General features: G+C 50.8%; 1 protein-coding gene across 1 annotated transcript in view; it reads right to left on the bottom strand.

Moving 5' to 3' along the window:
- EVC (EvC ciliary complex subunit 1) overlaps window positions 1-16,076 on the bottom strand; it is a 68,397-nt gene that overhangs the window by 40,739 nt on the left and 11,582 nt on the right. The window contains exons 3-8 of the mRNA XM_073891416.1: window positions 15,676-15,759; window positions 13,375-13,607; window positions 11,938-12,022; window positions 6,548-6,646; window positions 3,456-3,593; window positions 238-396 (exon numbers count right to left, since the gene is read on the bottom strand). Coding sequence (XP_073747517.1) covers window positions 238-396; window positions 3,456-3,593; window positions 6,548-6,646; window positions 11,938-12,022; window positions 13,375-13,607; window positions 15,676-15,759 — 798 coding nt within the window. The remainder of the gene's footprint in view (window positions 1-237; window positions 397-3,455; window positions 3,594-6,547; window positions 6,647-11,937; window positions 12,023-13,374; window positions 13,608-15,675; window positions 15,760-16,076) is intronic.

Here is a 16,076-nt window from a genome sequence, read left to right on the forward strand (position 1 = left end):
TGGATGGATGGATGGATGGATGGATGGGTGGATGGATAGATGGGTGGATGGATAGATGGATGGATGGATGGATGGATGGATGGTTGGATGGATGGATTCACTGCTTTTCTCTGGGCTCTATACCCCCATCTACAATTTAAAGGTGTTCAACTTGATCTCTATGGCGCATCAAGCTTCTGGATTCCACATCCCTAGTGTGAGTATCTTCAGGTTCCTTCCCCGCCCCCTACAGCATACCAGAGCCTGCAAATCCTGAGAATCACGCAATAACCCTTCGGCTGCAATCATTCTTTCTGTAAGCGTCATCATGAGCTGTCGGGCTTTGGAGCTGGAACACTTAAATTGGTCCGTAAGAAAGTGCTGGATGTTTTCCATCTGTTTCCAGAAAGCTTCCATCTGTGAAATGAGAATGAAAAGCAAGAGGTGGGTGTAGAAAACTTATTTAAGAAAGTTATAAAGCTAGACGGTTCATGCTTGAGAATTACAATTCATTCCTTATCACACACTAAGATTCTAAATATTTCTGCAATTGGGAGCGAATTTATCTTGGCAATAATCGAATTCTATAGAGAGGTTCCTCCTTGGTGTATTGTAGGTGCCAGTCAGTTTCAAGGTGGCTTTTCAGCAAACACCAATGCTCTGCTGATAAGGAAGGGCAGGCACAATGAGATCACCTAGCGTAAACAGCTTAAAGACTCTTAAACAGGCCATGATTGCTGCCTGGGGAGTGCGTGAAATTCGCCAGTGTGATCCTGGAAGCTTCCATATCTCCAAAAGGGATTAACCATGTTCTGGAAATAAAAGCACGAATGGCCATTTACATTTCAGTTATTGCTCTAAAAGTACAAAAGAGCAATATGGCAGAGACATTGCTGACCATGAAAACATTCTGCTTCAAAATCGTTTTCCTCTGGGGGCCTGGGTGGCTCAGTTGTTAAGCATCTGCCTTCGGCTCAGGTCATGGTCCCAGGGTCCTGGGATTGAGCTGCGCATCGGGCTCCCTGCTCCTCGGGAAGCCTGCTTCTCCCTCTCCCACTCCCCCTTCTTGTGTTCCTTCTCTCGCTGTATCTCTCTGTCAAATAAATAAATAAGATCTTTAAAAAATAAAAAATAAATAAAATAAAACCGTTTTCCTCACCCCCATCTCATCAGGAGGAGAGGTGGGAATCATCGAGTGGCTGAGAATGTCAAGGCTCATCCAGCCTCCTAGAGCTCCAAGAATCAGGATACTAGCAGTCATAACCACCTCCCTTTCTGGCATGCAGGTAGGTACCAGGCTCTGTGCCCCACCCATTTTGTGTCCGGGTAAAATGTCTATATAGGGCCGGCTGCAGGAACAGCCTCAGAAAGTTAGGTCACCGGTCATAGGTCACAGAGCTGGGAGGTAGGGGCAGAGTTGGGGCAGATCCACTGAACTCCCCAAGCTGTGGCTTTTCTCCACTGTGGCTCGGCCTCTCCGACTTCTAAATTCGTCTGGGTGCCTCTTGCTGCACAGGGCATGGGCATGGGAGGGGTCGGGGCTGAGTAGCACCAGAAGCCTGCCCTGACCTTGTGGCACGGGCGGAAAGGTGGAGACAAACGCAACCTGAAACACTGAGTCACTCTGACCAGCCACGTCCTAGGGGCCGCACACGGCCTAGAGGAAGCCCACACCAGGGTGGGCAGGCCCTTTGTGCCCTCAGTGATTTGTGTCCCAGCCGGGCGGCAGCCCATCTATCAAACCTCTGGCCTCCCTCCCGCTCCCGGCCCCGCACCGGTTGGCTTCCCTCCCGACTGCTCTAAGAGGACGTGACTATCACCTGTGACACCCACCCACCTCCAAACAGAGTTGAATGTCCAGCCAGCATTGTTGCTTCTCCGTCAGCCCCAGAGAGCCAGGATACCCACTCTGTTCCTAAAAACTCTTGATTCATTTGGCGTCCGTGACATGATTTTCTCCCGGTCCCTCAGAGTCCATACTCTGCCTTCCTGTCTCAATTCTCCTTGGCCCCTCTTCTTTAAATGCTGGCAGGATCCTAGACTGGGCACCAGGTGCCTTTCCCTACCCTTTCTATACACACCCTAGGCCAGGGTTTCTCCACTGCTGGAGGTCACCATACGTCCAAGAATCCTGGGCATACTATGAATCATCTGCCTGAAATATGCAGATGTGGACATGCGGGTCCACTGCTTTGGGGAGCCCGTGGACCCAGGAATCCAGGCTGAGCCCCCTCCCCCTGCCACTCATGCCATGAACATCCTCGCTCCCCATGTCCTCTGACCCAAGCTTAGTGGAGGCTCTCCATCTTCAGGCATCTCCACCTCAAGATGTCAAGTCAGGACTCACCAGCTCTTCTCCCAACTTGCTTCTCGTTCTGGGATCCTTATTTCCGTAGAACTAATCCTTTACACCCTCTTCTCCTCCAAACCTCCTTTTCTGCTACCCTATCAGCTCTCCCACTTTTTCTTACCCCTCTATTCCTACTGCAACTGTCTTCATGAAATTTTACTACTGCCCTAGCCCCAGAGCGCATACCTATCCTCCACTGAGCAGCCCGAGCTGTCCTTCTAAGACAGAAATGGATCCACCTGCCTTCTACTGCCAAACTGCAGTGACTCCCACCTCCTTGGCACAAGATGAAAACCCTCAGGCCAGATCTCTGGCTTTCTCTGGCTTTGCTTCTCCTCAGTCCTCCTTGGCTCCCTTCTTTGCCTGCACACAGGCCAGCATCCACCCACACTTCTCCCAAAAGGCCTCTCGATGGGTCTCTTCTTCTATGAAGATTTTCCTAACCCAAGGATAAAACGGATTCCTCTCTCCCCTGCGCCTCCGCCTTCTAGTGTTTTCATCTATCACAACGCTTGCAAGCTATAAAATCCAAATCTGCTCACCCGTCAGTCCCCCTACTAGGCTAGCCTGTGCGTCTCTCTGGCAAGGCCAGGTCCAAGGGCATTCTGAATCCCCAGTGTGCAGCACAATGCTTGGGTGCAAAAAAACAAAACAAAACAAAATAACCCTATTTAATACCTAATATAGGAACAAGGGGTAGTGGAATGGAAATGCAAAAAAGGGATATTTGAAGGAAGCCACCCTCTTTGGAATTTAAAGCAGGTATTTATAGTGATGCCTGGGGTCAAAAAGTTAGCAGCTAGCATCTGCTCTAATCCACAGGGCAGTAATGACATACAGGGTTAGAGCAGACTTCGCTCTGAATGACAAAAAGATCAATCTAAAATTTAAACAAGGGGGATTCGTTTTTTTTTTTTTTTTTTTAAACTCTGTAAATCTTTGCCCCTTAATTATACCTTCTCTGTCACTTACTTTCTGAAACTGGATCCCTGGCTTTGGGGCAGAACACGTCAGGGATTTCAAGTCTTAAACATGCTTCTAGGTGCTATCTCTTTAATCTTGTTAATTTAACTGCCCCAGAAACCAAGGTTTTTATAAGAAAAAAGAAAAAAAATCCATCGCATACATTATCTATTAGCTGCTCGGAGTATTCTCGCTCCTTCTTTTCCACATCTGCCAGAGTGATGTATTCAGAATCACCAGCCCCCAACATTTCCGTGTTTGACAGTTTGACCTGAAGTCCCTTTTCTAATTCCTCCAAGTCCTGGGGAAAACAGAAAAAGGTGGGGGGTGGGGGGGAATAAACAAAGGAAAATTCTAATATATCTTAAATTCTAGAAAAGAAATGCTTTCATCTTTCACCACATTATCACAAAATATTTCTTAACCATAATTAGCTGCTTTAGGCATTGTCCTACTTAAGTTTGATGATAGAAATCTATTTTTCTCATTAGACATAGAGTCTCAAGAATACTGGATTCTTTTCTTCTATATTGCTCCCTCCCTCCCCTCAAAAAAAATAGAACATACTTTAATAAATGGTAAATTAGTCTCTTTCATTTCTTACAAAGTCTTGGAAAATGCGGGGGGTTGCGAGGGAATGCTTCTTCCCCACTCCTCTGGTTTCCGTGGGGAAGGATTAGTCACCACAACCCAGGAAGGGTGGGACGTGATGTGATTGGTGGGTTCAACAGCAGGAAGTGGCACCCTTAGCTTGTCCAGCCTCTTCCTCTTTGGCATGGGCCGTTCATGGGGAGGCCATGGCTGTGGGGTGTCCTCAGCTCAGGGTGCTCTGGGTAGTGAAGGGCCTGCCGCAGAGGTGGCGGGCTTGGTCAACACCGAGGCAGGCAATCTGGTGAACCCTGGGATTCAGAGTGCGCGGAAGCTGAGTCCTCCAAGCTGGCCTCTCCGTAGTGAAGCCGACTTTTCTGTGCGCGTGTCCCTGACCCTTTGTTATCAGTTCAGAATTGCGGAAGGACGGGGGGACCCTCTATAGGGAGTCCCTCTGGCCCCGAGGTGGAGGCTGGGAGGAGCCCTATCTTCTCCAGAACTGTGCTGGGAGACCTGGAATCCGCCCCGGCGCGCCCCCAGCCTCACTAGGGAAAACGATGCCAATAAAAATTGCTTCTGCGCGTCCAGGCCGAGGCGGTGCATGGTTTCGGGCCCTCGCGGCATCACTTCAACAGAGCAGGGCTGGCTCCTTCCAGCTGAGGAGCCTGGTGCTTGGGGAGTTGGGGTGTTTCCTCCGGAGTCTCCTCGCGGTAGGAAGTGGCACGCTGGGCTGGTCCCTCAGCCCCACCGACCCCAGATGCCCACTCCTCCAACTGCGCACGTCCCCATCACGCTGCTTCTCTCCCAAGAGCAGCTGCGGGTTCTGGGCACCACTTGTCCCCTTCTAGAAGTCGGGGGGCCATCGTGAGCAAGCACTTGGCCCGACTCACTCTCAATCAGCAGCCACCACCATTGTGATTAACATGCTCTATAGGTGCTGGCTGTGGAGTCAGATCCGGGGTCTGCAGACGGCAAAGCTCTTACTCTTGCCCTAGAACCCCACTTCATTATTATGTGTGGAATGACCGATATCACCATGATCATCATTATTTATTCATTGGGGAGTCACTGAAACTGTGAGCCTCAGTTTCCTCAGCTGTAAACAAAAATAATAATAATAATGGCCACTCACAGGGCTGCCGTGAAGATGGAATGAAATCACGTGTGAAATGCACTATAATATGTGTGCATTGCCTGATGAGGACGATCCTGGTAGCGGTGGTCCTGAGGATGGTGCTGGTGACAGTGATGATGCACCGCCTCCTTCCTGGGGTGCAGTGCTTCATCCTTCCCCATGGGATCCAGAGGAATGGGGGAGAAACATGCCCTCCCGATCCCCCACATCTCATGGGGCGGTGATGGGGAAGATGGCAGCGGTGGTGGTGATGATGAGGTTGATGAGGAAGATGGCTGTTGTGGTTGTCAGGAAGATGTGGGCAGCTATCATGATTTAGGGTCTACTACTTTGCTAGATGCTTCATAGACACTTCTCTTAGCCCTTCCATGATCCCGCTGGACGGGAATCACTATCCCATGGCACAGGAGGAACCTGGGATCCTGAGAGTTTGTGAAAGAAAGAACCAGAGTTCAACCTCCACCAGTCAGACTCCAAGACCTGGCTCGTTTCACTGCACATAAAGCAACATAAACTCCATACAAAAGCCTGAGAGGAGCAGAATGCACCATAGTATAAAGAGTTAAAACCAATAAATTAATTAGGTATTTAAAAATACCCAACCTAGGGGCGCCTGACTGGCGCAGTCGGTTGGGTGTCCGACTCTTGATTTTGGCTCAGGTCATGGTCTCAGGGTTGTGGGATTGAGCCCCACTTTGGGCTTCACACCCAGCAGGGAATCTGCTTCTCCCTCGGCCCCTCCCTGCCTGCTTGGGCTCTCTCGCTCTCTCTCAAATCAATAAATAAAAACTTGACAACAACAACAAAAACCTAGGAGTGCCTGGTTGGTGCAGTCGGTTAGGTGTCTCACTTTTTTTTTTTTTTAAGATTTTATATATTTATTTGACAGAGAGAGACACAGCGAGAGAGGGAACACAAGCAGGGGGAGTGGGAGAGGGAGAAGCAGGCTTCCCGCTGAGCAGGGAGCCCGATGCGGGGCTCGATCCCAGGACCCTGGGACCGTGACCAGAGCCGAAGGCGGATGCTTAACGACTGAGCCACCCAGGCGCCCCTGGGTGTCTCACTCTTGAGTTCAGCTTAAGTCATGATCTCAGGGTCCTGGGATCGAGCCCTGCATCAGGTTCTGCGCTCAGCATGGAGTCTGCTTGGGAATCTCTCTCCCTGTCCCACTACCCCTCCCCCTGCTCTCTCTCTCTCTCTCTCCCTCTCTCTCAAATAAATCTTAAAAAATAAGTAAATAAAAACGCCCAACCTTGTGCAGAAGATAACAGTAACAGTGGTTCTGAGTAGCAGGTATGACCAATATTCTTCTCGTTTTCCTACTTTCAATATTTTTCCAAATTTTAATAATACCTATGGTCATTTTTGTATTTGTACACATATTTTTACATAATTGCATTGTGTTCAAAAGCATATATTGTAATAAATTATTCTTACACATGAAAAAGATAGTTTCTTACAATATTATGTTTTATATATCATAATAAGCTATTTTTAAGTAACCTTGAAATATAGATTGAAGACTTACTTACATTTTCTTGCTTCGAAAGAATCCTCTGGTATAATTCATCATCAGACTTCTTTTTAGGAAGAACATCAAGGAGGCACATTTTTAAAATCTGAATAAACATCTGTTGCCAAGAAGGGAAACATAACAAGAGAAAGGCTTAGAAATGGTGTCTCCCTCTCTATCCGTCCCTCTGTCCCTTTCTTCTCTCTCTCTCTCTTCATGCACACATACTTGCTGCTGGGGGAAATATCTCAGGTTATAAATCATGACAATAGCCTATAATGGACTGTATTTTCATGCAGCTTCTAAGGAAAAATGCTTCACTTCTTTTGCTTTTCATTCATTTATTCAAGAAATGTTCATTAGGTGCCTGCTCTGTGCCAGTCCTTCTGCATTTCCCCGTACAAGTCAAGAAAACATAAAAGGTAAAGGGGGGTTGCTTCTTTGTGGGAAGACTCAGAGGCACAGTTGCTTGGAACTGGGATGTATAAAGTTCATCCACTCCGGCCTCCTGTCATGATGGATGGAGGTGTCCTCTACACCAGAGAGGGTCCTCTCGTAAGTGGGGACATCCAGGACCATCCAAGAGTGCTGTCTCCACACCTACCATTCACCTACTGTAGGACATCTGGGTGTTTCCAATTTGCGGCTATTGCAAACAAAACTAGTAAGAACATCCACGTATGGGTTTCTGTGTGAACCTAAGATTCTCCGCGGTTAAATGCACCAAAGTGCAATTGCGGAGTTTTGTGAGAAACTGCCTGTTTTTCAGTGTGGCACTCAGCATTCCCACCAGCAATATGTGCGGGATCCAGTTTCTCCCCATCCTTGCCAGCGTCTGGTGATGTCACCATTTGTTATTTTGGCCAATCTGATAGGTGTGTAGTCATGTCTCATTTTTTAAATATATATCGTTTTAATTTGCACTTCTGTAATGGCTAATGCTGTCGGGCATCTTTTACCCGATTGTGTGTGTGTGTGTGCGTGCGTGTGTGTGTGTGTGTGTGTGTGTGTGTGTGTTTACCTGTCGACTGTATATCCTCTTTGGTGAAATGTTTGTTCATGGCTTTTGCCCTTTTTCTAATTGGATTGTTTACTTCTATGGAGGTTTGAGCGTTCTTTATATGTTTTAGGTGTGAGTCCTCTGTCGATACGTGATTTGCGAATACTTCTCTTTCTCCCCATCCTCTTTAACAGGGTCTTTTGCAGAGCACAAGTTTATAATTCTGATGAGGTTCAATTTATTAGTTTTCCCTTGTGTGGGTCACACTCTCAGTGTGAAGTCTAAGAAAGAACTCTTTGCCTTTGAGTTCATTTTTGCATGGGGTGGAGGTTTGGCTTGAGGTTCGGATGTGTCTGCTTCTGGATGTCTGATTGCTGCAGTACCACTTCCTGAAAAGTGTATCACTCCTCCACGGAACTGCTTTTGCTCTGTCGTCAAAGGTCAGACATATTTGTGTGGTGAGGCACTTTAGTACAGGGCTTAGCAAATGTTTTCCTGTAGAGGGCCACACAGTAAACGTTCCTGGGTTTGCGGGCCATACTATCACTTTTGCAGCCATCGGATTTTGCTGTTCCAGCATCGAGGCAGCCGTGGGCAATAGGGACAAGAACAGGCATGGCTGGATTGGCCCAGGGGCCACAGTTTGCAACCCTTGTTTTAAGGTTTGTTGAACACTGTTCTATGCCAAGCTAATATGTATATTATTCCATTTGGTTTTTATAGCATGCAGGACATTGGCACAATCTTCCCCATTTTACAGACAAGGAACTCTTCGGCTGAGAAATCTGGATAACTGGCTTCATGTCACAAGGGACAGCCATGAGGGACAGAACATAGAACTTTCCACCAACCTTCCTTATGCTCGTCAGTGCTAACGAGCTCTAGGAACACAATGTCATCTTGGCTTTCTACCCACTGAAGTCGAGGCCACGTAAGGTGACGTTCTTTTCTCAAGATGTTGGTCTCAAACCCACTTTCGTTTTGACCCCAGACTGAATCCGTGGTGTGCACTGGTCTTGTCTCATTCCTTTCAATTAAAAAAATTTTAATTTGGAAAAATTACAGAGACAGAGTCAGAGGAAGGTGCCAAACCAGTACAGAGTCCTGTGGGTTCTGTCGCCTGGGCGATATATGACGTCACTGTGGGACAATATCAAACCCCAAACTGACATTGACTTTGGTCCGATGCAGTTTACTACAGACTTCACTCCGTTTCCACTTACTGTCACGTGTATTTGTGTGTGTGTGTGTGTGTGTGTGTATGCAACTTTACTCCAAGTACGGTTTCATGCAATCACCACCACAATCAAGACAGAGAATGTTCCAGCACCAGGAGAATCCCCTAGGCCGAATGATCCCTCTATTGGCAAGCCCCCGACACACACATCCCCTAATCTCTGCTGTTCTCGCTGCCATTCTGATTTTAACGGTGTCAAATGCAGCTTCTGTCCACCTCCTGACAAGGCGAGTGTCAGTTTCTCCCCAAAGGACCACCAGGGAGCTCTGAGCTCCTGGCCTGCATGACGGTCACATCTGCTCCGAGTCACTTTTTTTAAAATTTGTTAGTGACATAGAGTGGACACACAGTGTTAGGGCAGTTTCAGCTGCACAACACAGTGACCCCCCCAGCTTCAGTCTGAGTCACTTCTGAACTGACCTGTGTGGACGGATCTCTCCCAGAGAAACGGAACTTGAGGTCTCCGTGAGCGCTGGTGCGGTTCCCCAGGTCCCGCACCCAACGAAGATATGCCCCGTAGGGAGGGAAAGGCCACGGATGGAGAGTGGTCCCCCAGGGCGATGTCAGTGTCCGTGGGCACATTTCTGTGGAGCACCTACTGTATGCAGGCACACAGACCTTGAGCTCAGACCTCATTTGGGTTCTGTGTCTGCCATTCACCAGCTGTGTGATTTGGGGCAACTGACCCGACCTCTCTGAGTCTCAGGTTCCTCGTGAGTGAAAAACAACAGTAAGGCTTCCTTGAGATCAAGCATTTAGAGGGCTTAGCCTAGCAGAGTTTTCGTGCTTCACAGGCGGGTCTGCGATGGTGCTGGTCACACAGCCCAGCAGAGCCTGGAGCTCTGTCTACACAGACCCTTCAAAACAGGACAGGTTCACTTCCTAGTAATTCTATGGGGTGAGAGCTGAAGAACATTATCTTTATACTTTCCTAAAGTGGCCCAGAGAGGGGAAGTGACTTACTCAAGGTCACACAGCTCATCCGTGTGGGAGGGTGGACCAGAACCCAAGTCTCTGACTCCTAGTCTAGGGCTCCTTCCCCAGCTTCCAGCTGACGTGTCTCCCCCCAGGGAAGCCTGGCCATCTGCCCCACACTCACTCAGTCCCCCCCTCACACATGCTCACGGCGCCGTATGGTTTGCTCCACGCAACTGTCCGCCGTGGTGCATTTGTGCGGTTCACTGCCTTCTCCCGCCGGAGAGTGGGCCCCACACAGGCGGGGGCCGTCCCTGGTACCGTGCCGGGCAGGGAGGAGAGGCTACATAGGGGTAAGACCCACAGACAAGTGACGGTGGATGTCTTCTCCGTGACAGCAAGCTGCTTCCCCGCGGGCATCTGCTGGCTGCTCTGGGGGCGAGGCAGCCAGCCGGATGGGGCTCCGAGCACAGACACTGTCGGCCCTCCAGGGGGCACAGAGCCTTTGAGAGGACTGCCAGGGCCACCTGCCTGCTAGCGGGATGGGATGTGGCCGAAGGAGAGCAGGCCGCCGCCGCACCTGGGCTGCTGCCTCAAGGCCACGGGCTCCACCAGGACCGTGGGGCCGCGGGAACAGGCTCTATTTCCAGAGTTCTGGTATGATTCCTGGTTTCCAGCACAGGCCCCTGTTTACGAGGCCCATCCTGCTCTCACAGAGCTCCTGTGTCTTTCTACTGCTTCTGCAACTTGATGTTTATTTTTTTCCAGTGTCTAACCAAGCACCCCGTGGGCACATCTGTCTCTGTCACCCTCTCCGTCGACCCGTCTCCCTTTCTCTTTCCAACAGGCTCCCCCTCTGTAGGTCTCATCCCTCATTCGATAATTTGGGAGAAATAACTTCTCTTTTGAAGCTCCATGGCCCCGAGGCCTGGCCAGCCCCGCCCGGGGGTTCTGCAGCTTAGCTTCGGCGGGACACGTCTCCTTGGCTTCCTCGCTGCTCCTTCACCCACTCAGAGAAAGCAGGCCTATGAAAAGGTACCAGACGTCCCATGTCAGCTCCAACTTAGGGCTTTACGACTCTGGACGAGTCCTCTCTGTACCACCGTAACCTTGTCCGTAATGTGGGATAATAATGGCACCCACCTCTCCAGGTTGCGGTGAGGTTCACGGCTGACCGCCAGTGTGACATGCCCAGGGCCCAGTTCGTAGTGAGCAACCATCACAGTCGGCACGCATAAACATTGTTGTTACTATTAGCATTCCTTCAGAAGTGCTGGCGAGCTTGGGGAGAAAGGGAACCCCTCTCACACTGCTGGCGGGAATGCAAGCTGATGCAGCCTTTCGGGAAGACAGGATGGAGGGTGCTCAGGATGAAAACAGAGCTACCCTATGACTCTGCAATTGCATTACTGGGTATTTACCCCAAAGGTACAAACGTTGTGATCCGAAGGGGCACCTGCACTCCAATGTTTATAGCAGCAGTGTCTAAAATTGCCAAACTATGGAAAGAGCCCAGATGTCCCCTGACAGATGAATGGATAAAGGAGATGTGGTATACATGTACAGTGGAATACTACTCAGCCATCAGAAAGGATGAAATCTTACCGTTTACATCGACATGGATGGAACTAGAGGGTCTTATGCCAAGCGAAATAAGTCAGTCAGAGAAAGACAAATACCATATGATTTCACTCATATGTGGAATTTAAGAAATAAAACATGACCATAGGGGAAGGGAGGGAAAAATGAAATAAGATGAAATCAGAGATGGAGACAAACCATAAGAGACTCTTAACTCTAGGGAACACACTGAGGGCTGCGGGAGGGGAGGGGGGTGGGGGGAGGGGGTAACTGGGGGATGGGCATGAAGGAGGGCACGTGAGGGGATGAGCACTGGGTGTTACGTGCAACTGATGAGTCACTGACCTCTACCTCTGAAGCTAATAATCCACTATATGTTAATTAAATTGAATTTAAATTAAAAAATAAAAATGCTGTTCTCTTTCCAACACCTTTTACCTGTCTCCACCAGGAGGTGACCTGTGGGAGGAGGTTCTCATCTGTCTGCCTCGCCCCGCAGCTCCCAGGAAAGGAGAGCCCGTGCCCCATCAGCAGGCACACATTGCTTCTGTCCCTTCTTGCCCCAGAGGCTCCACGGTCACCGGCACACATCCCCAGAGGGTACTCAGGACTGTGTGCCCGCGGAGAGCCACGTTCAGGACCCGGGAAAGGGCGAGCGGCCCACCCCACCACCTACCATGTGCTTCTCCTGCCTCAGCGCCGTGTCCAGATGCAGCAGATCTTTTAAGTGAAGGTTATAGATACACAAGTCAAGGTCCACACTGAAAAGTGGAAAGAGAAACAGAAAGCCACTGAGAGTATTTGAGATGGGGAGTTAATGCATCCAGGGTTCCAGGGAGTTAGCGCATCCCCGCTCAGTACAAGCCTCGGTGCATCCTGACTCCAGATTTTAAGCTCTGCAGTGTCCAGAGATGCCTAAGAGCTGCCCCAGGTTTATACGAAGGAATCAAGGGAACTACCTGAAACTCACTTGTGACCAGAGGGGAGCAGCTGCCCGAGACATGAAGGGCAGGAGGCAGCAAGAGTCGGAGGTGGGAGCAAAGAGGGATCACACCCACCCCTTCCCGGCACCGGAATATCGAGTCATGTGTCACCTCTCTTCTGCCCTGCAGGCAGACGTTCTCATGCCCATTTCACAGATGGGGAAACGGACTTAGGAAGTCAAGTAGCTGTCACACGGTCACAGGGCAGGTAAGTGGCAGAGAGGATTGGACCATCTGTCCTGCGCAGGCAAATGTACTTTGAAGGGACACACCCCCACCCAAACTGTGACAAGGCCACTAAGTCCCAAAGCTCATCAACAGCCTTTCCCAGCCAGCGGACCGAGCCACCGTCCAGGTCAGCACCCAGCTCAGGGTCTAGGCCCTCTCCTTCCACAGCCCTGAGCCGAGGTTGGGTCTGGTTCATCTCACCAAGGAAGGGCCACTTGGACTCACCAAACTTCACAGAGCAGAGAGGTCTGAGGACTGATGCACAGATGTGCTGATTCAGTTTCTTGGGCCTCTCCAGTGTGCTGAGTGGTTTGGTGATTTAGAGCATGGACTTTGGCGATAAGCCAAACCCGACTCCATCACTCACCTCCTGTGTGACCTTGGGCAAGCTACTCAGCCTCTCTGTCTCCTTTTATTCTTTGTAAAATGAGGGCAATAATAGCACCTACTGCATAGGGTCATTCATAGGAATTAATTCATTGATGGATTCACTTTTATTCATCTGTCACTGAACCTGTCCCAGGCTCCCGCTGTGCAGTGGGGACACTGCACTGAAAAAGACAGATCCGGTCATACTCATGAGATAATTAATCCCTGCAAAGTGCTCAGCACTCTGCCTGGTACACAGAAGGCACCTAATCAGTGCTAAGCTGCTCTTATGCAGGGCCCAGGGCACGTCAGTGATTCAGTGAGGCCCCCTAATGGGTCTCTCCCCAGGGCTCAGGCCTGGCTCCATAACCCCCACGTTGGCCAACACCACCACGGTAGCTGGGGAGCTCCAGCTCGGACACTGCATGGCTGTATGTCCGTGGCTGACTTGCTTAACCTCTCTGGGCCTCCATTCCCAACACTGACAGAGACAGGGTCCATTGGGCGGCTTCCCCACGCCTCCCCCTCCTTACCTCTCACAGATCAGTGCCTCGGGGAAGCTGTTGGCCCGGACAAAGGTGCGGCTCAGGAACCTGTCGTAGCTGGTGGCCGAGTGGATGCTGGACGAGGAGCTGCAGTCCTCCTTCTCGGCCTGGCTCAGGCTCCCCAGGCTGCTGGAGGGGGAAGCCTCCACAGGCTGGTTTGGCAAGACAGTCTGCTTTAAGTTTTCATGCAGGGAAGGGTTGGAGGAACCATCGGCCAGAGGCTGGGGTGACGGGAGAGAAACCACACTCAGTCCGTGGGGCCTATTGTGACTTTGCTTCAGTAATTCCACCAGGAAGGCCAGGTGGGGGCAAACTGGGAGGGGAGGAGTGAACAGGTAGAGCTTCTCCCCCAGGGTCACATCCACACCCCAGGGACCCATGTCATGGCTCTTGTCCCCAGGAGACCAGCCTCTGTGCAATAGGCTCCTACCCCTTAGCTGTTAGCCTGGGTCTGTTCCCTGGTGGCCCACCTGCACCCCACACTCGGCTGCCAACTCTGACCTCCGCAGCAGGCCGCCTGCCCCCCTCCCTCTCCCGCCACTGGCTCAGACCCCTGGGTGTGCTCTGTCTGCCAACCCGCTGACCATCTAGCTCTTCCCCATCTACACTGACCTCGGCATCACCCTCCCGACCCCAGGCCTTCGAGGTGGCTCCCCACTGCCCTTGGATAGGCCCAAAGCTCCTTATCAAGGAACTCAAGCCCCATGCACTGCTGTGACCACGCGAGGTGACAGCCCAGTGCCTAGCGCGGCTGGAGGGCTCATCAGCTGTCCATTGCCACCTCTGTCCAGCCTGTCTTGCTGCTCCAGGATGTGCCTGCCCAAGCAGTCCTGAGCTGGCTGCCAGCTCCAAACCTCCCCTGTCATTTCAGACTTCTGGGCCTTTTCAGACTTCTGGGCCTTTCCAGACTCTGGTCCCCCTGCTGGAACAGCCCTCGCTCACTGCCTGCTGGGTGGAAGCATCCCTCCCCCGAGACACAGACCCATAGTCCTTCCCAGCCCATGCAGGCTTCTGCAGGCCTCTGCAGGCCTCTGGTCATTTCTGTCTTGCCTGGGCTCACACACCATCCTACCGGCTCTGCCCAGACCATGAGGGCCTCCAGGGTGAGGACGATGCTGTCCTGACCCCTGGATTACCCTAGTGCTCACCAGGAGCCTGCCTGGCCAGGGCTGTGGATGATGAATCACGCCCCTGCTCTGGGAGTTTGGCCCCTTCAACCGCCCACCAGATAGCTAAGTGCGGGGAGCAGTTTCCAATGTGCGTTCCTGGGAACAGTTCCAGTTACTGCTCCCTGTAAGTAAGGGTTCCGCAGAAAAATTAATTCGGGAAAGTCTGTGTTAAGTGAGGTGAAATCATTTCTTTGGTGCAGGACTTTGCAGAGCCTGGCTCCAGCTGTCTTCAAAAGCAAATAATCATTGAAAAAAAAAAAAACGAACAAATACTGAGTGCTCAGATGTCACACGCTACGCTAAGCCCTATGTCTATTATCATTTGACCCCCAAACAACCGGGGGAGGCAGGAGGGCCCAGCGGCCCCCTTTCCAGATGAAGAAGCGGAGGCTGAGTCAGGAAATGGCCCACAGAAAATGGTCGAGGTGGGAATTAAGACGGAGTCTGTGTGACTCCTCTTTATGGGCAGGAGAGTGGGTTGCATTTCTCTCCAGTACTGGGCCAGGGACTCTTTCCTTTTTGGAGACTCTCACAGGTCAATGGCCCCTGGAAACACCAGGGGATCTGCTGATCCCTGCAAAACCCCTGACCACAGGTGTGAATTCCCGGCTTCAGCTGTAAGACCTGCAGCCAGGTGACCTCGGGCAGGTCATTAGCCTCTCTGGGCCTCAGTTCCTTATGCACAAAGGGGCAATAACTGTGTGATTTACCTTATATGAAATGCCTAACACGTGACAAATGCTTAGCACTGTGCCAGCCCCCGCAGGACGTGTTCAATAAGGTGGGAGGGGGATGTGTGAGTGAGCAGCAAGCCTAGTAACTGTGTCCATGCCCGTGTTTGTATTAGCCTAGAACAGCAGGACACTGCCCAACTGTGCCGTCACCTGCTGTTCCTGGGGATACCTTGCTATACCCTGTCCCTGACAACGCTGTCATCAAGTGGATTCATCCTAAAGTTTTGCTTCATCACAAAGCCTCAAAATTATCCCTATTAAAAGGACTTGCTGTAAAACCCCCCAGACAGGACCAAAAATCACATACTTCATCTGCCTACTCCTGCCCCAATCTCTAGCACCTTACTGAGTAATCGCATTTCTCAGACGGAGCTGAGGACTCTCACCCGGAACTTCTGATTGATGGGATAGATGACTTTTGCCTTCAGAGCAAATGCTGTGATGTTGCTGTTGAAAGCTGGCTCACATTCCTGGGAAGGAAGAACAAATGACATGGGGCGCTTTCTGTAAAAGGAAGGATAAACCACTAAGAGTTACCGAACTGTCACATCCCATTTGTAACGGTGGCCTCAGGAAGGGACCATAGCAGGCACATTTAGATCCAAGTAGGTGTTCACTTGCTAGGTGGCTGGGTGAAAGGGTGGAGGGATGGAGGGATGCAGGGATGCAGGAAGGGATGGATGGATGGATGGATGGATGGAGGGAGGGAGGGAGGGAGGGAGGGATGCATGGACAGGAAAATGGATGGGCAGGTGGATGGATGGATGGATGAGTGGATAGGTAAATG

Source organism: Callorhinus ursinus, unplaced genomic scaffold, assembly GCF_003265705.2.
Source record: "Callorhinus ursinus isolate GAN/ISIS: 27379988/994484 unplaced genomic scaffold, GSC_fseal_2.0 scaffold4, whole genome shotgun sequence".
Taxonomy (NCBI): domain Eukaryota; kingdom Metazoa; phylum Chordata; class Mammalia; order Carnivora; family Otariidae; genus Callorhinus; species Callorhinus ursinus.